This window comes from Lichenostomus cassidix, chromosome 12, assembly GCF_008360975.1.
Source record: "Lichenostomus cassidix isolate B80296 chromosome 12, HeHo_3.0, whole genome shotgun sequence".
NCBI lineage: Eukaryota > Metazoa > Chordata > Aves > Passeriformes > Meliphagidae > Lichenostomus > Lichenostomus cassidix.
The window spans coordinates 16,938,478-16,960,269 of NC_139493.1; the positions used below are offsets into that span (position 1 = coordinate 16,938,478).

Genomic DNA, 21,792 nt, shown 5'->3' on the forward strand with positions numbered 1-21,792 from the left:
GGAGCACAGCCGCTCCTCAGCTGGCCTGTCCCCGCCAAACTTCGCCCTTCTTGCCCAGGAAGCGCGGGCACTCCGCGCCGATGCGACCCGCGCGCTCATATCTCCCGTGTTATCCCGAGTTATCCAGGGATCCCTCCCCCCCCGGGTGCACTTTGGTTTGGCTCAGAGCTGCGAGCGCATTTTGTTCAACCCCTATTCACGAACGCCGTTCACGCTCAGCTCCCCGCGCAAGCACCGTTGCTCGCCCGCCCCTTGCAGCGGCGCTACGCAAACCGCGTACGGCGCCCGTCCCTCGCAGCGGCGCTACGCAAACGGCGTACGCCGCCCGTGAGGGGCGCTGGGGGTGGGGGCGGCGAAATGGCCGCGGGGCAGCGGGGAGGGAGAAGGGGCGGCCCGGGCCGCAGCGGGCGCTGGAGAAGACTCGGCGCTCAGTGCCAGTGCCCGCGGCCGCCCTTCCCCCGGAGCTCCAGGCTGCGGCCGGCGCCACGGGCGGGGAGCGGTGACCTTCCCGCGGGTCCCACAAAATGGTGCCCGCGCCTTCCCCCTCAGCCGCCTCACGAGGGGAGTCCGCTCCTGAGGCTTCAGACTGGGGTTCTTTATTCTCTTCAACCTCTCAAGCTGAATCGGTGCTCTTTCATCAGAATTGAGTGAAAAATCAGAGCGGAGACATTCATTCGTGTAGTTTGGGGAATGCCCCGTTTACTCGTGCTGAGCCTTGGTCCCTCTGCTACAAATTTCCCCTGATATTGCAATCTGTTTATTTCGCCCTGTATGGCACTAATCTGACTGGGACTGCCCTGTTCACCCCTTCTCCACGGACGGCCAATTTGTTCATGAATAACAACCTCACTGTAGCCCAAATGCTTCCAAGTAAACGCTGTGCCTGAACAAGAGCAGCAACTCCTATGAAGGTAACATTTTATTACAATTTAACAGCCACGGGCAAAGAAATACAAAATATACAGGGGGAGACAAGGTGAAAATCTGGATTTGCGCTAACTACAGAGTCAACATCGTCAACAAAATTGCCAATATTTGTCTATTTCGCTGCTTTGGAGGGTGCATTTCTAAGCAGTGTTTGTTTCAAATTCCATTCAGGAATTACATGGTATTCCATTTAAAGTCAACTGGCCTTATCACCAGTGTGTTTTAGAAAGTAAAGGCCAAAATGGAAGGAGTTGGCACTGGAGCAAGCAGCAGCTGTCTAAAGTTGTCTAAAACCTGCAGCCTCTCAGATCTGAGGGAATGTGAGAGCAGGGGGAGGTTGCAGTGCTTTCAGAGTTCATGAGGATGTTTATAAAGAAATGCCACATCATGTGGCAGAATCCATGTCCTGAGTTGTCACAGGCTTTTTCATAGATGCATTAGGCAGCAGTACGGCTTGAATAAACTTCTGCCACTCCAAACTTCCCTTCTGGATACAGAACATCCCAGAACGCTGTGTTTGTACAGGACACTGCCTTGGCAACCACATGCACCCAGTCTCTCCTGTCCTGCCAGTCAGCCCTGCTTAGTCTGGCCTCAGTTCCCATTTTCTCTTCTGTTTCTCTGAACCTGATGCAGATTGAGTCCCCCCCTTTTTTAGCTGTTCTAGAAGGGTGTAGGAAATTTTGTGTAGAAAGGAGTCTTGTGCTGCTTTGTGCAGGTGAGAATTCCAGTTAATGTGTCTCCCTTCACATCTGGATTATCTCTAATCTACACACTGACACTGCCCTGCACAGAACAGTGAGTTCATCCTGCCCCCAGTCCTGCAAATCAAAATCTAAAGCTTTTATTGAAACCTTCAATCGATACTTACATCTGTATTAGTAGGTAAGTTTTAGAGCAATTTGAAATCATTACCTGGAGAGAGCTGAACTGTTTGTGCCATTATTGACCTGATGTTCATTCCCCATGATCTGTTCTGGTTGAGGTTCAGATTGCAGGCTGGGAAGAGCATCCATCTCCCTCCATCACCTCTCTGGGCTCACTTCCATTTTCCCCTGTCCAGAGCCTTTTCACAGCTGTTTTCAAGCACTGGAAAAGTAGAGAAAATGTTTTTTAATATGCCATGAAATGTTTTGTTATTTCTCAGTGGTTGCCAGCCAGCAATAATATTTTTCCAAACCCTTAAGTCTCCTTTGACATGAGGGAACCCATCTACAAGTATTTTTTTTAAGTTTGTGGGGTTTTATTTTTATTTTTTTTAGTTGGAGTGTAGCAGCAGCAGAGGAGGGACTTCTGTTGTAGCTAAAGCCTTAAGAATTGGTATCTCGAGATATTTATGAGTATCCCTTCAATGGAGGCAAGGTCAAGCTCCCGAGGAGTTCAGCAGAGCCCCTTGGATGCCACCCTTGGTATCCAGTTATTGGGAGAAGCCCAGCGCCCTGGTGTCGCTGGGTTAGAGGCGGATGGGGTTATCCAGGCCACCCAGCACAGCTCCTGCCCGGGTTTGGGCTCGCACCCGTGGCGAAAGCCTGCCCTGGACCCAGAGATCGGGCTCCTTTCACCGCCGTGCCCTGAGCAGCTTCCCGGTGGGTGCCAGAGGAGCGCCAGCCCCGCCCCGCCCCGCCAGCCCCGCCCCGCCCCGCCAGCCCCGCCCCGCCCCGCCAGCCCCGCCCCGCCCCGCCAGCCCCGCCCCGCCCAATCAAGAGCCGCGGGGCGTGCACGCGGGAAGAGTTTCCCGAGCTGCCTCGCGCCGCCGTGACGGGACGCCCCGGGAGTTCTCTTGCCCAATGGGCGGCCTCCTTACAAAGCTCCGTAGTGCGGCCGGAGACAGCAGCGTCCTGATTGGCCGTGGTGCGGCCGGTGCTTCCGGCCATGCTGCGCCGGGAGCGATTGCATCATGGCGGCACGGAGGTGAGCGGGGGGGGTACCGCCCGGGCCGGACCCTCGGCCCCCGCACGGCCCCCGCACGGCCCCCGCTCCCCCTCACAGCTCCGGCGGCCGGGGCGGGCTCAGGGGGCTGCGGGCGGCTCTGAGGCCCGAGGGCGGGGCGGCTCCAGCGGCGTGTCGGGGGCCTTGGCGCGGGAGCCGCTGCCGGACGGCCCCTTTAGGGTGTCCCATAAAAGCGGGGGATTGTGGCCCGGCAGGTGCCTGTGCTGTCACCGCAGTAACCGGGTCTGGCCGGGCAGGCAGCTCCCTTCAGGCGTTTGACGCTATTAGCGCCTTTTCAGAGCTCGTGTTTTGTGTGTACAGCATCGCGTTTATGTGTGTTTTACTCCCTGGCTGATGTACAGATTCTTTGATTTTTCTGTAATTTAGGGGTTACTTGTAGCAGGTACTTACTGAAGGTTAACCTGCTGCCTTATTGCAGAACCTAATACTTAGCAAGTCTTGATTTCATTAATTATCTGTACAAAGAACTTAAGGTCCCTCACAACGTGTAATGTATCTTAAGCATTCCCTTCAGCATCCTTTTAAGGGGGGGGGTTGATGAATGCACCATTTTCTTGCTGCAGCTGTGATGACTTTGGTATCTCCAGCAAATGTTGGCTCCCACACCCTGGGAGCCTTTTGGAAGCTGCATTTTTATTCGGTTTGGTGGTGACATGCTTAGAAAGCAGCTGTCAGCTAATAGAATTTAGTTGTCAGATAAAAGCAGTGTTCAGTAACTCAGTTGACACTGGTTTCTGAGGTTTTTTTTTAAATACATAGTTCAAAGTTATTTCAAGATAACCTAGATGCCTTTTTTCCCCCACAATGATGTGTTACATTTTTAATCAAGGTAGTATGATGATGACAAAAATTTCTTATGACATCACAAGATACAGGGTAAAACTGGGTTCCTGCATAGCATGAAACGTTTTGTGTCTAAACCCAGTATTAACTGATGAGTGTGCTTGTTGATTTAGCAATGTTTTAATTGGCTTTTCAGCATTAAAGGAAACCTTCCTTGCCAGGGACAGGTGGGCTAGTGCTGCAGTTTTATTCCCTGTATAAGATATTAGCACAAGATTTTCAGAAGCAGTGTTTGTTGTGTAGCTTGGCATTCTGTTCCCATCCATCCCTTTTAGAAATGGAGAATTTTGATTTTCAGGTGAACAGTCTAGGCTGATGTTACCCTAGAACAGTACTAAAAAGGCAGAAATGGGGTGCCAGGTTTGTATGGAAAACAGAGGACTGTTCAGGTTTGAAGAAGGCAGCTTTAGGTGGAGAAAGGAAGCTCCTCCTTGTCTTTGGAGGAAAGTTTGGTCTCTTGTATAGGATAGTTTGGGGGAGAAGGTGACTGGAACAAGAGTAAGAGGCTGATCATAAACCCCTGGAAACCAGGAGACCTTTTGTACACCTTTAGCTCATCCTGTGTCTTTATATTTTCAGTTTCTCAGTCAACAAAATGAGTAATATCTTGAAATCCACTTTGTTTTAACCATGTATCTGATATATGTAAAGTACAACAATATTTTTCAAATATGGGTTCACTTCATTCATAGTGGTATTTTAACTGAATTTTTATTGATTCTTAAAAAAATGAGTGTTGGTATTTTAAAAAAGCACATTGGAACTTGCTTTATGGTTTTAATACATGTTTATTTTTTTTCTTCTAGATAAGAAGCCCAGCATAAGTCTCAGATTGCTGTAGTACAATCTCCAAACTGACACCTTTCCTAGTGAATGTTGTTATCCTCTAGAAAAGTGAGTGTACTTAATAAAAACTTGCTCAGTGGTGCATTGTCTTAAACTTTAACACTATCTGTCAGTAGAAAATTAATAGAGAACTGTTCTTGTGTTTACTGATCTCTGTAAATGTGAAATACTGTCTGAAAATTTATTAGATGCATTTGTATAATAATTCCTGTACCATGGTTAGTCATGTTTTTGCTCAGTCTGTGTTCAAAGTAATGAGTTTTCCTTGATTATTTTCTGATTTAAAATACCTAGATTGCTTATAATGAGCTTTTTTTGTTCTGTAGAGATACTCTTATCTCTGTCTATAAATTGCTTGTTAGATCTTGGCTTTTTTGCTCAACTGAAGTTGAGCCATGGTGAGATTTTCAGTGTGCTTTTAAGTCAGTCTGTTTAACATTCTGCAGCGATGGTTGCATATTAATTCTCAACAGCATTTTTTCCCACCGATTCTGATGCAATAAACTTCTGCTATTGCTGACAGTGTGTGTGGATTTGTGCCCTGTGGTTACTGGACACTGCTTTGTCCATGCAGTGCTTCAGTTGGTGCAATGGGCCCACAGTGACTCTGTGATTTACGCAGGGAGTCTGTGATCCGTGAGCAGCCTCCACAGCCCGGTCACAGGCACACCCCAACCCCCAGCTGCCTCTGATCTGTTCAGTTACACACACCTGACAGCTGGGCCACTCTCCAAATCCTTTGCCGTAAGTTGGGAGGGCTGAGCTTGAGCTGAGTAAAACATGCACATCCTTACTCCTCAGGCCAGCTGGCTTGTAGGAGAAAAAAGCTTTACGGTTGAATTCTTTTATTATTGCCATTGTCTCTGTGATCAATTTACTGAGATAAGACACAGCCTAATCAGTGCTTCGAGGTAGAATGGTGAAAACTCTCCTACAAGCTGTGTGTAGAGTAACTCACTGTGCTAAAGTTGGTTATTACCTTTCTAAAATACATCCAGGCCATGTCCATGTGTTTCTTGTCAGCCTGTGATTTCACCTCTAAATGCTGGGTTGCCTGTGCACCAGGCTGTGGGATTCTCAGTAGTAGTACGAAAATGATGATAATTTGGGTTTATTAGTGAAGAGAATAATTTGTCATGATATAAAAAGTGTGAGTGGTGGAATTGGTGTGTAGCACATTTTTTCATATAGGTTCAAGCACTGAGGTGGAAATTTCTGTGGTGTTATGGGTTCCATTTAAGTAAATGTTTTGGAACTTCAGCTGTAGCTGTAAGTTGTCTTCATGCATTTGTCTTTGTTGCTGCTTTATGGTTAGTATTTACAAACCTGAGTAAATCAGAAGACTCAGGCCTTGTGCCATTACTTGTAATTCTGTAGTGCTGAGTGAAGCTCAAGGCTGTAGTAGCTACTTCTGGTGTAAGTGCTCAGGAGCAGCACTAAAGTGAGAGGTGGGAAAACATTTTTATTCTGTGCCGTCATCAACTACAACCTTCATAACCAGTTTTCGCCCATTAGGGAGCTCCTGTCCTAAACATCTTTATTCCCCAAAGCTTTGTTTAGTGCTTGCCTTGGCATTTCATTGAAATCTGACCCCTTTCTATCTCGTAGGAGGTGTGGAACTGGGCAACTCTGCTTTGTGTTCCTAATCATGTAGAGAATTCCTCTTCCCTGTGTCGCCTGTACAGCGAGGAAGTAGCCCATTGTGGCTTAGTTTTAATGTGCTTATAAAACACATGTTCATCTTTGCAGTGTTTTTCGACTGCTTTTTGCAATCTGGCTGCTTTTAGCGTCATCTGAGAATGGTGGCACAGCCTGATGGAAAATGCTCTTTTAAACATCTAAATGATGTGGATAGATGTACAGTGAAAAGGAGCCCCTTCTTCAGGTCATGCACTTAAAGTGAAACTCACTGGTACAGACTGGTGCTGAAGGGTCAGTTTGAACTTCTAAACAAGAAACCTCAAACCTGTAACTAAAAAATAATTTGCCCTTTGACTGTTTTCTCTAGGAAACAGAAATAAAAACATAATAAAAAAGGGAACAATCATAGTTGAGTGAATGGAGAACCTTTTTCCTGTTCCAAAACTTTGGTGCCAGTCAGTGAAAATTAGGCTTTTTTTAGAAGAGTGCTTGCTTCCATGTGTGAATCAGGCTCTTCGGAAAATCAAGCTTTGGATAGGGATTTGTAAGTTGTATTTGTGGAGTTACTTTTTTCTCACTTCTGTTCAATGTGTATTTTTCTCTCCTTGATCCTTGTTGGCAAAGAATGGTTCAACAAGTTCCAGAAAACATAAATTTTCCAAATGAGGAAGAGAAGATACTGAAGCTCTGGAAAAATCTGAATTGTTTCAAGGAATGCCTAAAGCAATCAAAGAATAGACCTCGGTAAGAATCTGTTAAAAGCTGTAGCAACTGTGTGTGGCAGTGCAGGGTTGGCTTGGCTGTAATTACTCTTTGTTTTTCCTTGGTTCTGTAAACAGCAGCTGCTCCCTTTGCCAGCAGCAGTCCTGGCTCGTGCTGCTATCCCGTCAGTGCCCTTTTTATTTCACTTGGTGAAGAATCAGCAGTGTTCAAACAGTTGTAATAAACCTGTAATTTCCTGCTTGGTGGGTTTGTAAGAGAAATGGGGACGTAAGCAAAGAGCTCCTCCCATTGTGCCAGCTGTGGAGCAGCATGCTGGGGTGTTCTGTTGGAATCCTGGTAGCACTGGCAGTGGTAGGAACTGATCAAGTTGGAATGTTCCCTTTAGTCCCACTGCCAATGTGGCACCTGTGCTGACTGATCATGGAAGAGGAAGAAATTTAATATTTTCCTAGTAAAACAGGAGTAGTATAACCATACAGATAGAGTCACCCTGTCTGAAGACCTGATGCTCAGTGTTTGCTTAATGAAGAATGTTTTGTGTTGTAGGTTTAACTTCTATGATGGTCCCCCCTTTGCCACTGGGCTCCCCCACTATGGCCATATCCTTGCAGGAACCATCAAAGACATAGTAACCAGATTTGCTCATCAGAGTGGTTTCCATGTTGACAGAAGGTTTGGCTGGGATTGCCATGGCTTACCTGTGGTATGTGTCATAAATTTATCTACAGATGCTTCTGTTGGTTCCTCTTTCATCATTGTTACCTGCTTATCACTCATGTTTCTGTTGCTTTTATACCTGGTATTGTTGCTAAAAGAGAAATGGAAGTTCTTTGTCCAACGTGTTGCTCTGGCTTTTGTGTGTCGTGAGTTCAGGAGCTTCCTACTGGTCACCTGCACTCTGTTCATTGCTACAAATCTGTGTTTATTTGGTACATATTTCAGAAACTGTTTTGTTTATTTTTGTAAAGATGCTAAAGAAACAGTCATGCCAGGGTGAGCCTTTGAAATCCCTGCCTAGTTCAGGTGCAGCTCTCATGAAATCTCAAAAGGTTCAAGGAGGCCCTGAGCCTCATTAGAATGCATGGGACATAAATAAACTATCCAGGGAAATCCTGAAAGCTTTGATAACAGGATGTTTTGCTTGGTTGTTTTCCATGCTCCCAGGAATATGAGATCGACAAGACTTTAGGCATTAAAGGGCCAGAGGATGTGGCAAAGATGGGGATTGAAGCTTACAACAAACAGTGCAGAGGGATTGTGATGAGATATGCCAAGGAGTGGGAGGTAAGTGAAGGCTCAGTCCATGTTCTGCTGAACATTTCTGAATGTATTTGTGCAAAAGTGTTTCAGGTAGGGTGAACTTGATGCTTTTGTCTTATGTGCATAAATCTCATGTCTTCAAGTTACTGTGTTTGTACCCTGTGATCCTGAAAGGGGAACAAAAAGAGCACCATTGTGGCTCAGAACAGAGACTGCTGTGCTGTCAACAGGAGGTTACTTGCAGGTTGCCTGGAGCTCAAGTGTCTGAGAGACACTGAACAAATAATAGATATGTTGAGTATTGTCTCTTTGTGTCTCATACAGAAAATTGAGAGGTCAATCTTTGGTTTTCAAATGGAGCTGTTAAAGAAAATGCACATTAACCTCACTGTTTTTCTGCTCCTCCTTTCCCCCCAGTCTTTTCATTGCCAGAGTGCAGGGCAGTAGCTTGTATTTTTGGAAGAAGTTCTCACATCAGGTTTTGTCACAAGAGGTGTGGGTAAACCCTCAGTCTTCCCAGAGAATACTGGTGTTAGCTTTGTATCCCAGGAGTACACGGAGAGTGTTAGTGTGTGCAGGGTTTTGAGGCTGGAGAGCTGTTCCAAGTAGGTGGGTTAGATATTTTCTTGAGAAGCACAATTGCTTTTTTCTAACTCTGAATAATACTCATCCTGTGCATACAACCTGGTGCTCCTTATTTTGCCCTTAGCAGTGTGGCCAGAACAAAGTACCTTTAGCCCAGTACTCTGCTGCCAGTGTGATGTGTCTGGGAAGTGCTGACTTTTGGAGCTGAGGAGTGCCCAGGTGCTTTCCAGGCTGTCCCCATGAGTGGAGATAAGAACAATTTAGTTGAAAAAAAATATTATAATGATGCTCATGCTGATAATAATAGTAGTAAAAGCATAGACAGAGGGAGGACTAAAACCCAGGAAAACCAAGTGATGCCCTGTCCAGTTGCTGACTGATTCCCAGCCTGTCTCTGTACAGTGATTCACAGTTCCTGGCCAAGACTCCCCAGTTTCTCTGCTGGTCATGATATTCTGTGCTATGGAATATCCCTTTGGCCAGTTTGGATCAGCTGTCCTGGCTATTCTCCCACCCAGCTCCTTGTGCAGCTCCTGGCTGGCACAGCCTGGGAAACTGAGAATTCCTTGCTTAGGGTAAGCACAACTCAGCAGCACCTAAGCCAGCATTGGGCAATCAACATTATTCCCTTGCTAGATCCAAAGCACAGCACTGTACCAGCTACGAAGAAGAAAATTGGCTCTATCCCAGCCAACGCTTGAACATCTGTGTTTAATTTTCCATACCTTTTAACTTGCTGTGCTTCAGGAACTGGTGTTTTTGCAGTGCTGATTAGTCGAAGCACTTGAGCTTTTGGGTGGTGGATGGATTTTGTATTTTGTTTTGTCCGTAAACTCATGCATGTATGTATGTAGATTAGATGATAAAAATAATGAAATTTGTTTAAATATGTTTTGACTTGTAGTAATTTCAAATATTTTGGACTAGGGCTAGGAGAGGAATTACCAATATTCCTGTTAGAGTGTTTATTTTCTGCCTGGAGTGGTTAGCAAATATTTGAGCCTTATGAAAAAATATAAAGAGTTCCTTGGCTGTGTGCGATCTTTCAATGCTGAGACCAAATAATGTTCCAACTTTGTGGATCCTTGTGTTAATCAGTCCTAGGCTATGGATCTTTAGTGGAATGTCAGAGTGGCTTAAAGGTCAGGATGAAACTGATACATGCACGAGCTCAGGTGTTGTATGAAAATGTGAGGTGAGAGAATGAATGTGCTTTATGTTCACTCTGCTGTTTGACATTCAGTGTGGGCTGTGTCTAACAGTGTCAGGACAGGTGTCCCTGGCTTGCTTGTCTGCAGAGCCAAGACAAGGTTTGGATGGCTGTGAAATCCCACATGTCCCAGTGAATCCCCTAGCTGGCTCATTCCTCAGCAGTGTCTGTCTGCTGGGCCAGTGGATGTGACAATCATCTGCCCTGAGACAGGGACTAGCACCTGTCACTCCTGTGCCTTTGGCAGCCCTCTCATGGCTTTGGGAAGTCAGAGAAGGCACTTGGCCCTGGAATAGTTTGATAACTTGTCACGTATCAATTTCTTTCAGCATTTCTTTGTCTTCAAGTTACATCATGTTTTCATGTAACTGAAAGCTGATAGTCTTCTGGGTTTTCACTGTCTCTGCAACAAGTAGTTGTAAAAATAGAAGTAAGACCACTCTAACGAAAAGCAATTTTCAGGCATTTGAACCTTGGCTGAACCTTGACTGATCCACCATTTCTATTTGATGAATGATCCAAGTGATCTACCATTTCTGCTATGTTGAACACGCTTGCCTGTTATGTGACCTTGCTTCTAAATAACTGTGCTCATGGTTTCATTCCTTCCTTACCTTTGCCTGTTTAAATACATTGTTTGGAATTATTATCAGGCTAAATATTTCATAGATGTGTTTCACTGATACGTGACTACATTTAAAAATCCAGCTGTTTTACAAACTAAGTATTGGTAATATATCATGAAGATGCATTGTTTAAGATGCCTTTCAATCTCTGTGTTTGTGTTTTAACAGTCCAGTGTTACCAGATTAGGACGCTGGATTGATTTTGAAAATGACTATAAAACTCTTTACCCCGAGTTCATGGAGTCTGTGTGGTAAGTGAACATGCTTTGCTTTATGAATTTGAAATGTGAGAAGGGCTTCAGTCATCGCAAACGTGTTGGTCCATGTATCGCTAGCACTGCTCTGAAACTTGCCAAATGCAGATAAAACATCAGGCACAGTAATTAAAGTGATGTGAAATCTCCTGATGTTCAAGGTGACAAAATTAAATCTCTTTTATTTCCTTCTTCAGGATAGCAGGGCTTTGCAGATAAAGTGCACCAATACTGCCTTTAGTGAGCCCTGAAATTTTACTGCTCCATGTCAACCTAAAAGCAATTCTGAAGATCTATTAATATGTTCCTTGGTTGGTTTAGGAAATTACATTATATCTCTACATTCTTGATGTTCTTCACACTGTTAGCTGTAAATGGGCAAACTGTCCAAGCTCAGTTTAGCTCCAAACCTCTTCTTCAAGCCCGAATTTAGAGGCTGTGAATCTGCTGTTATCTTTTTCTTGGCAGCACAGTTTGACAACTGCCTTGGACTCCTGGTGCAGAGCCAAATAAAGTTTGGGTGTTTTGGCAATGTACTCAGGGTGCCTGTTGGGATTTCTAAAGGCAAGACAACCTTACAGGTTAAGGATAGTTGGATTGGCCTAACACAGTGAACAAATGGCAACTGTGAGTCCTTTGGGTGATAGAATTACGAGGTGACTTGCAGGGAGAGGTTTAGCAGAGTATATGCTGCAAAAATCCATTGAAAAGCAGATTATGTGCATGTTAAAGTATTGCTGAATGTCCTTTAATGTTATTTTTACTAATCAGCTTTAGTTGTATAGTTAGTTACACATAGTTATGATAATGGATGGACAGACATTTTAGATATCCCTGAAGCCACTGTAGAGGGCTGAAGTGGCAGTGAAATTTCAGCAAGTATTGGAAAGATGGTGGGAAGGCAGCAGATGTTTAACTAACTCAGCTGAAGAAACCCTGCATAATTATAAAGCCAAAACTGACAAGAAACCTTCATTTTGTAAATTGCGAAAATACTTAGTGGCACCTCAAATCCTGTTTAACTGGCAGCTTAAAAACCAAACCTGACTTGAGCTAGCTGCAGGGCTTCTCTCAGCAGCCCAAGCCTTTTTTGGTGGTTTGTTTGCCCCACCACCTCTTTAAAAGGCAGTTTCTGGTCTTTCAGCTGTGCTACAGAGATTATCTCCTCTAATGCTTGCTTTGGTATAAACTCTAAAATACAAACTTTGCATCTGAAAACACAGTGAGATTTCAGGAAGTATGTAGGCAGACAGCCTCTTAATTTTGTACTGTTTCTGCTTCCTGATACTGTTAAGTTTCTGTTAAATCATGTAATGAAATAAATTTTCTGGTTTTAAAAATTGTGGGTTTTTTGGAAAGTCTCCTAAGACTTTGTGATGCTATTGCCAACTCGTTCTCCAGTAGAGCAGAAGTGGAAACACCAGTGTTTGCATAGAGTGGATGAGGGGGAAATGGGAAAGGAATAGTGGGATCCCTGTCTCAGGGCTGAGGGAGATAATGCTTAAAGAGAGCCCTGTCACTGTAGTTACAGTGGTGCTTTTGACAGGGTAATGCACAATTTCCTAAAAGTAAAAGAAAATAAATTGGATGGTTACCCAGGCAATCGTCAGACCCAAAAGGTCTGATGAAAAGGTGAAGTTACTTTTCATGTCCATTAGGAGTGTTAATTTGAGCTGTAGATTCTAGCATGCTTCTCCTACAATTGATTTAATTTTTCATGAGCTCCTTTTGAAACTTTCTCAAAAACGTTCTAAAATTTAGTGTCCAACTATGTATGAAAGAGAAACTGCAGATTAATTTCTGCATTGACTGCCCTGGAGACCACATTGGCCTGTCCAGTGGTTTTAGCTTGTTATAGCTCTGTCTGTGGGAGTGCAATGCTGATTTTAGGCCCAGGAAAAAAACCAACTGATGATAAAAATGGTAGTGGGCATGGCCAGCGTAGGTCTTGTGGTTAAAATATGGTAAGGAGTTTGTCTTTAGTCTTACAATCAGCTAGACTGGTCTGTTTAGGTTATTTTTTTTCTGGTCTGGAGCTCTTCCTGAGGGTTGAAGCTGTGGAGTGGTCTCAACTGGAATTTCTTTGTGACATGTGGTGTTTTCTTCCATGTTGGGTTCAGCGAGATAATCTAATACTTGTGATTGTTTTCAGTGGTGCCTGATTTAATCCAAATTATTTGGACTTGAAAAAATTTAGGACTCAGACACCAAATACATCTTTTGTACAGTATCTCTACAAAACAATATTAATAAGCTCAGAATGCTAGAGAGCATTTCTTTTGCATCTTTTAAAATTGTTTTGTTGCAAATGACTACTTTGTTGGCGTTCTGGTGCTATGTCATATGATGACTGACTAAACTGAATTTTCAGCCTGTTAAATTTTGACTTAAAACAAAACATTCATTGGTAGTATTGTGCTATCCTGGTGGAATTTTTCAGGGGAGGATTGAAAGTTGGTGTCAATAAGTGGTGATACTGCACTGGTTTTGCGTGTTAAGATACAGTCAACTCTGCACATTTTAAATAACTTAAATAGAACTTTTAATTTCTAATTCTGTAGAATTTGTGCTTCAGCCAGCTTGGATCTCAATGAAAATGTGTCCTTCACTGGAACAGTGCAATGAGAATAATGTTTTTGAGCTGGCATGGCACAAACATGGCATATGTTCTCGCATTGTTGCCTCTTTCTGGTGCAGTCACGAGACAACATCCGGTGAAACAGAGAGAAGTTTGATGGGAGCTTAAACGTCTTACTCAGGAGGTTTGAAAGAAACCTTTGGGAATAGGAATAACTAGGAACAACTGATTGTCTTCACTGCTGGCTTGTTCCTAGGTGTGGGGCTGGATGTGAGTTTGCCCCTGGAGTTCTGTTCTCCTCGGGCGCGGGGAAGCTGCCGGGCTGAGGGGATGCTCTGCTGTTCCTGGGGTGCTGCCCAGGGCTTGGACCTTCCCTGCTCCCCTGCTTGAGCAGATTCCTGTCACCATCTAGTGCCCAAACGAGCAACTGCGGGCTGAGGCTGATCCCGTGTTACTGACAGTGCTGAGCTCCCCTTGGTGACAGAGCTCTGGCAGGAGGTGCCAGGGACTGCTGGGCTGGGACACCGACCTGTCCTGGGACAGGACCAGCACTTAGCACTAAACCAGAATGATCTCAGAACAGCTGATGTTTATTCCACGACTAATGGTTCTCTAGAGAGACACTCGTAATAAGAAATCTGATTTGTCCATTTTCCTGTGAGCTACCTGTATTTTTTCCTCATTCTTGTATTTCTTATGTGCATTAAGTTCTCTAGTCTCTCTTGTTGTTACCTTCTCACCATTCCAGTCCTTGTTGTTGCATCTCCTAGCCTGTGTTTTGAAGGAGGAATACATTAAACTTCCATGCATGACCTTTGTCTAGCATCCATTTTAGATATTCAGATTTTCTGTTATACAGGTATTTTGCATTTCTGGCATGATCCAGAATCTCTCTGAACAAACACAGTGATCCAAAGATTACAGCTTGGAGGGTAGGCCTGGAGCAGGATGATCTCTCTGTGCCAGGATTTTAAAGCTTTCATGGGTAGCTGCAAATAGCTGAACATAAATTTTGACAGCTTCTGTACTTACTTTCTTAAGGAGGTGTCTTTCCAAGATGCTGTTCTACAGACAGGCTGTCTTTGTTATTGGAATTCATGTCCACTTCTGTTTATGCTTTTTTGATTCATGTACAGTGTTTTTGAGTACTTTTTTTTTTTTTTTTGTCCCTAAGCATCTGTTTTTGATTGTTGCTTTCTTTTTGATTTTATCTTGTCTTTCAAGTGTTGTTCATGAATCCCAGGAAAACCTATTCCTCAGAAGCTCTGCTTCCCATGGGGTGTTAGGATGCAGTGTTTGCTGAACTTGTAGATCACAGGGCTTCTTACATAGGGTAGTGTTTGTGCCTGGATTTGTTTGGTAGGTCTACAGAGGCTAGAAAATTGTCATTTGATATTGATAGGAACTGATGTGAGGCCACAAAGCAATAATTTTGTCTATTTACCTATAATACCATGGATATGTTAAGATCATAGACCTCTAGATCCTGCTAGTTCCTGGTGTTTTTTCTTTAAAAAAAAAAGGGAGGAAATCACTTTGTGTTTGAAAATAAATCTCAGTGTTAGTTATGAGTTACCTAGCTTTCTGGAAAGGTTGGAGTTCTCAAACCCTTAGAAAACCCTTAGATACTGATCATTGCAAACAGAGCCTCCTGATCCCCTGAAGCAACGCCAGTAAAAACTTGGGAAGCTCCAAGATCAAATCCTTCTCTTTGATGTGAACTGGATGTACATGTTTGAGAAGTGCAACTTGCTTTTGCAGGTGCTGGGGATAGTGAGAGGTTGGATTTTGTGTGGGATGCCAGGGGTATTCAGAGTGCTGCATTGACTGATTCAGTATCTTTTGGAAGCAGAATCACCCTTTGCAGGAGTTTGATTATATCCATGTGGTGTTTATGTGCTGTGGATATGAACAAATACTGCAGCAAGGTTCTGGTTCCTTGGGAGTTCTGGAGAGAGCAAGGCTTCGGTATTGTACTGACTGGGCTTGAACCAGCTGTGTCACCTCCTCAGGACACTGCAGGAACAACAAACTGTTTTCACTTTGGAAGTTAAACATCCCTTGCACCTTTAGGGACCAGATTCTCTCTTAACAAGGAGCTGAAACAGGCATCTTGCATTTTTCTTCAGTAAGGGTCTGAGTTGCTGCTCTCACAGCCAAGAGGATGCCACTAAATTTATTTACATTTGAGGAGAAACGTAGCAGAATTAGAAGAACAGGATTTGATTTCTCACTTTTGTGAATAAATGTTTTATTTGTGTTTAGAAAACAGCTCTGTGGTTTCCGTAGGTTGGTTTTATTTTTTCAGAAAGCACTGCAGTTTCAATTTTGACTTACAAACCTGGGGTCCCTTTCTTGCAAAGTGTCAGCATTTTTCAAACATACAGGTTAGACCATGGTTTGTGCGGTTATTGCCTAAAACCTTGGGATGACTTTTTAAGCAAAACATGATCCCCACCTGTGACTTACTGTTAGAACCAGGCTCATCTTTGGCAGGTGCTGTGTTCCAGGTGGGCACTGCTTCAGGGAGCTCTCTGGGAATCATTTCCCCTGCATGTCTGGTGGTCGCACACCAGCAGCTCTCAGAAGCTTTTTTGTTAAGGAAACAATTTAAGTGTTTTTTGAGATAACAAAAGAGCTTTTGTAGTGATAATGAGGACTATGGCATCAAACAGCAGTCTTGACTCAGTTATAATTCTGTTTATTCCATTGGAATGGCTGTGTGAGATGACAGGTTGTGATAAACTGCAAATAAATGCTCGTTATTACCTGTGAGGAGCTCAGGAGAGGGATGTGGTCTGGAATTCCATCCCTGTTTAGCAGTGCACAGCTGGAGCCCTGGATTTGTAATGGGGTGGGATTGCCACAGGAGGGAGATGCTGGCCTGGATTGGGAGCTTGGCAGCTCCATGTAATGCTCACCTTTCCTGAGCAGCTCCCTGAGTTTACAGTTATATTTACAGCTGAATTAAATATTCAGTGTTTCTCTGAGTAGTTTTTGTGTGCTGTTAGTAGGCAGTACTCTATAGAAAGTAAAGTGGAGCTTTTTTCTATAGGAATTTTAGTTACTGTTTTTGAAAGGCAAATAGAACACCTTCAGTATGAATGCTGTCACTTGTCACAGGCTGCATTAATTATGCTCTGAGGGGGTAAGCATACATTTAAAGTTATTTTAACTCCCACAAAAACTTGTGCAGTTAGCCAGCTCAAATTTATATGCTAAAAGCTGGTGAAACTATATTCAGGGATGGTTTTTATAAAAGACTGATCTAGATTTATACAAGTTGATAAAATCTCTGTTATAAAATAGAAGTACTCCTTGCTATGTTTCAGATTTGGGCTGGGGGTCAGGCGGCCACGTCTTGCCTGTGGGTGACACTTCTTGCTTGAACAAGGTTTCTTTAGAGTTGTATGTAAGGTGAAGCAGCTTTGTAGGAGTGCACAGCTCTGAGAGGCTCTGGGTTTGGCTCCTCTGTGGCAGAACTTGATGCTGCTGAGGGTCTCAGGCTTTTTCAATCTCAGACTTCAGATTATGTAATTTTTGTCGTGTTAGTGACCACTCATAGGAGAGCTTTTGACTTTTACTGAAGGCCCATGGATGAATCTGAGTGGACTGCACATCTTTTCTATGTGACATTCTGTATTTTCTCCAGCTGCCTAATTGGTATTGTAATAATTATTCTGATTAAGGTACCATAGGACTTCCATGTCAGCAAGCCAGGACATATCTTTTGATATTTTTATTTTGGGCTGTAGATAAAATCCGTGCAATAGTCTACTTGTGTTTTGTGTTGAAGATGATAATTTCAAGCATAGAAGACAAGACACTGACTGAAATACAGGTCCAGATTCTCAAGCACAAAATGACAGCCTGCAGAAAAAAGTGCTTCTTGCCAGGATGGTGTTGGTTGCTTAGCAATGAGCTATTTATCTGCAAAGGGACCCAGAAAAGGGATCAGGATGGTTTGAAAACATAGTTTGAATAAAGGAGCTTTTAAAGTCAGCAGAGTTTAACAGTTTTTATGTGAAATTCAAAATGACGAGGCTCTGCAGAAGGTCTGATTTGTGAGTTGAATTTGGCAGGATTATTTAAGGCTTGCCCTCTCCTGCTTTAGAGCCTGCAGGCTGTGCCACTGAGTGTGCAAGTCAGTGAGACATGAGAAGCTGATAAATGTTGATAATCCTTTAGGAAACCCTGGAGTACTCAGGGTTTGTCCATCACACGGACACTTTGAGTTGCTGGACACTTTGAGTTTCTCATCCAGCTTCCATTCGTCTTGAGCATTGAATCGATTTGTAATAGCAAGTGCTGTGGTGATTATTTCAAGAAAACATAAGGATCCAGCTATGCTACAAGGCTGTATTGATGATTTCCTGAGCAGAGTTAAAGCTTGGTGTGAGACTGATCTTGGAGAGGATCTGAGTTCAAAGGAGAACATTAAATTGTGGCACCATAAAACTGAGTTCATTATTTTTCATGGCTAACTGTGCCCTCCTGTGAAGAATGGTCTTAGCTTATCAGGATTTACTCAGGGTGGGCTGCAGATGCCTCTGACCCATATCTGTCTATTCTGTAGCACTGGTTGCTGCAGTAAAAACTAAAGATCATTTGACAAGTGAGCAGCCATGTCTCTACATGTGTCTTCTCTAAATTATGTCTGATTTCAGCCTTAATCCTTCACATTTCAGGTGATCTTTGTATTCAAGAAATCTGAGGAGGTATTTTGATAGAACACAAACCCACATTGCTGGTTAATCTATGTGCTGTGCAGCCAGTGCATGGAATCCCAAGCTCCTAGAACCAGCTAAAGCTAAAAATCAGCCAGAAATGAAGTTGCAATCCATTATCTCTTTGCCTTTTGACTTGCAGATACTGTCTTTAGTTGGTGGGTTTTAAAAAAAAGTGTCATTCAGAAACAAACTCCAGCTAGAGCAGAAACCCCATTTTGCAGTTTATTTACTAAATTTGAAACACCAAGTTATTCCTTGTTCTTTGTGTTCTTCCAGGTGGGTTTTCAAGCAGCTCTATGACAAAGGATTGGTGTATAGAGGGGTTAAGGTCATGCCTTTTTCAACTGCATGCAACACTCCACTGTCCAACTTTGAGTCCCATCAGAACTACAAGGTAAGTTGCAATCAGATTTCTCTATTCTCTTTTGTTTGGATTTGGAAAGCTTTAGTACTTCATTTGCTTGGTGGTACCTAAACATGTCATTACACTCCAAATTGGTAGTAAAAATGTACGTAAATGGTTTGATTTTTACAGTATTTTGCTGTATTTGTTTGAAACATTTGATTTCAGACTTCTTTCTTGATTAGTACTTATAGATGTTTTAAGTAAACACTTTGTTGTTTTATTGTGGTAAATTGCTCCCTCTCTGGGCTCTCAAGGTGATATTGCAGTGGAGGATTTTTATGCTGAATTTTTAGAGGAGAGCTGCCGTTGTCCCTGTCTGTGCATATTAAAAAAAAAAAAAAAGAGGGTCTTCGGCAGGGTTTGAATCTTCTGTGAGAAGATTCATAGGGAATGTTAGACACTCCATAGCAGTAGGATACTGGCTCTTCTAAGAATCGTTAATTTAGATTGGGAAACACCAGGAAATGTTTTACCTAATATAATGCATGGTTTACTGTGATTTATAAAAAGTCCTTTCAGAGGGGAATGACAAGATAAAGCAAGTGCAGTTTCTCGCTTGCAACAAGCTCATCTTCACGTATGTGAAGGCACAACTTGTGTCTTAATTTTCCAAATTCCACGTTAGTTTGTGGATAAAGGTTTTATATCCTTTCCAATCCTGACCCAGGCCTCCATATCCTTATATTGTAAATCTTTTACTTGCATGTTATGGCAGAGAGCTAGCACAGACTGTACATCTGGTCTCTACATCTTGCCTAAAAAAAGGCCAGTTTTCTGGCCAAAAATAGTGTTTTTTAAACAAATGTTTAAATAGACTTGTAGTACAATGCAACCCATAGATAGCAGAGCTTTCGTTATTGCTGAGGGGTATTTTCACAGAAGAAAAAAGGGTTTGTGATTAATGGAAGAGAGATTAGCAAAGATATCTTGATATCTGTGACTGTCTGACAACTGAAATAATTACTTTTCTTGTGCTTATTAACTGACATTTCACACAGGCTCAGATTCATGAACTTTCTTTAGAACAAAGGCTGTTTTGAAGGGTTTTTTGTATATGTGTGTGTGTGCTCTTTTTCCATAGCGCTGAAGCTCTTTTCTCTTCTTGAGTCTTAATGAAATATTTAGATGCTGTTTCTTACTCTAGAACCAGAGGTGTGTGTGGGTGGGATGCTCCTCTGCCACTCCATGGAAAAATTATCTTTCTTATCTGCTTGAAGTGGTGTTTGGAAGTTGCGAGTCTGTGAGCTGACAGGATTTATTCTTGGTGAGCACAGTCATTTCTGGCTGTGAGGCAGCTGTTGCCTTTCTCACTGTGGAAAGCAGCCTTTGGCTGCTGTTTATTGATCCTCTAGGAATTGGGAGCCAGATCAGGAGCAGTAGGACACAAGAAGCATGTTCAGAACCAGAGTTAGGTGTTTAAGGCACACTTGAGTTAACAATGCCAGCAGCTGCTATTGCATTAAACTGAAGAACTGGCATCTGCAAGTGAAATTTTAACAGCTAAAACACTACCCAGTGCCATTACCTGTCAGCCTGGATGGTGTTTTTTATGCTTTGCCAGTTGTTTTTATCTACCTGGGCGGCTCAGTGCTTCAGAAAGCAAAGTGAGTAGCCTGCAGTGCTGCCTTGCTTTCGGTACAGACAGAACCCAGAGCTCCATCTCTGCCTGGTATTGAGCGCAGGCCACGGGTTATGTAATATTTATGTTTTACTGTTGACTGCACCAGATGTTCACAGAAAATTCCCTCTGGAGCAGCCCTCAGCTCAGACATAAATAGCTGCCTGTCCCATGATGCCATTAAGTGTTCCATGATGCTGGCTGGAAACCAGAGCGCCTCGCACGAGACGTGCTGAGGCCACAGGACCTATTTCTGTGCTGTGGGTTGGTGTGCACAGCACCCTTTACATTGGCCTTTGGAGTTTAACAGTGAAAATTTCACATTTGCAGGATTAGACTTGCTTTTACAATCAGCTTTTCATCATTTGGGAAATGTGAAGTGACTGAATAGGGTTGTACTTGGCTGAAAGAAAAACTTGTTTTCAGGGGATTTTCTGGACTCGTTTTGAAGGTGAAGTTTTATGAAGTAGCTGACAAAGGTCTCCTTCCCTGAGGTTTTTTTTATTCTTAAATATTGACATACTCTTGTTTTTAAGTACCCCAAATGGTTTTCCCCCTTAGTAACAACAGCTTCTTAATAAGAAATGAACCATTTTGTGTAATTGCTGTTCTTCCTTATCCCTGGCTGTAGAAGAAAATGTGGAAAAGGCTTTGTTTAGCAGTATCTGAGAAACTGTTGATTTTCTTGGTCCTTGAGATTGGTTCTAAACTTTGAAAACGGGGTTATAAGAGGTACCTGAGGGAACTGGCACTTGGCTCTCTTTGGTGTTTTGAAAGCAAATTCCCCAAATCTCCCTGCTAATGGGAGATTTTAACCCTGTTGCCTTTTTGGGCTAACAGACTGCCCTGGTGTAATGAGGAACTCAGTGGCTGTTGTTCTTTTGTGACTTTATTGCTGCCACTTCACCTTTTATATTACAGATTACAGAGATGAACCAGGCCAGTTGCAAGACAGGTTTGGGTGCATGGCAGTGAGAGTTCCTCCATCTTAGACTTCCATTTTCTCACAAATACAGGCAGTCAAGCCTTTTTGCCCCACTCTTTTTACCCTTGGACTTTATCTTGTTTTTTAGGATGTCCAAGATCCTTCAGTGACTGTGAGCTTCCCACTGGAAGAAGATCCCAGTGTTTCTCTGGTTGCCTGGACCACAACTCCCTGGACCTTGCCCAGCAATTTGGCTCTTTGTGTTAATCCAGAATTGCAATATGTAAAACTGAGAGGCAAGTGTTAACTGCAGGGGACACAGAATGAGCACCTCTTCCTTCAGTGCCTGTGAATATGTACTTATGTTTTGTGTTGTAGACTGGTTTATGTTAAATTTACAGAACTTTTCTGGGGCTGAATCAGTGGTAGCTTGAAGGATGAGATCCACTTTGGATGTGGTTGATAATTTCCAGCTGCTGTGCTCTTGTTTTACATGGGGCGTGAGGATTGTACCCTAAAAAATATTAATAGATGAAATAAAGAATAACAAAAAGAGGGGTGGGGTTGTTTGTAGTCTTTAATTATACCTTCATCTAGAAACACCCCCCTTAAAAATTTTTAAACGGAATAGTAACTAGGAGTTTCCAGCTCCAACATAACCACATGACTC

General features: G+C 43.2%; 1 protein-coding gene and 1 non-coding gene across 5 annotated transcripts in view; both read left to right on the forward strand.

Moving 5' to 3' along the window:
- The first annotated feature begins 393 nt into the window (after positions 1 to 393).
- Positions 394 to 21,792, forward strand: part of IARS1 (isoleucyl-tRNA synthetase 1) — a 92,611-nt gene continuing 71,212 nt past the window's right edge. For 2 of the 4 annotated variants that reach the window (XR_014854794.1, XM_085073036.1), the window contains exons 1-8: positions 2,713 to 2,838; positions 4,527 to 4,614; positions 6,832 to 6,951; positions 7,477 to 7,633; positions 8,095 to 8,214; positions 10,780 to 10,862; positions 18,450 to 18,567; positions 21,271 to 21,418. Coding sequence is in view for 3 of the 4 variants with exons in the window: in XM_085073036.1 (XP_084929162.1) it covers positions 6,833 to 6,951; positions 7,477 to 7,633; positions 8,095 to 8,214; positions 10,780 to 10,862; positions 18,450 to 18,567; positions 21,271 to 21,418 (745 nt within the window). In the remaining variant the exon portion in view is untranslated. Of the gene's footprint in view, positions 912 to 2,712; positions 2,839 to 4,526; positions 4,615 to 6,831; positions 6,952 to 7,476; positions 7,634 to 8,094; positions 8,215 to 10,779; positions 10,863 to 18,449; positions 18,568 to 21,270; positions 21,419 to 21,792 lie in introns of those variants that run through there. The other 2 variants (XM_085073035.1, XM_085073034.1) reach the window with 2 other exon arrangements.
- Positions 5,105 to 5,238, forward strand: LOC146431876 (small nucleolar RNA SNORA84). The gene has a single exon (XR_014854819.1). It is a non-coding gene; the product is annotated as a small nucleolar RNA SNORA84 (small nucleolar RNA).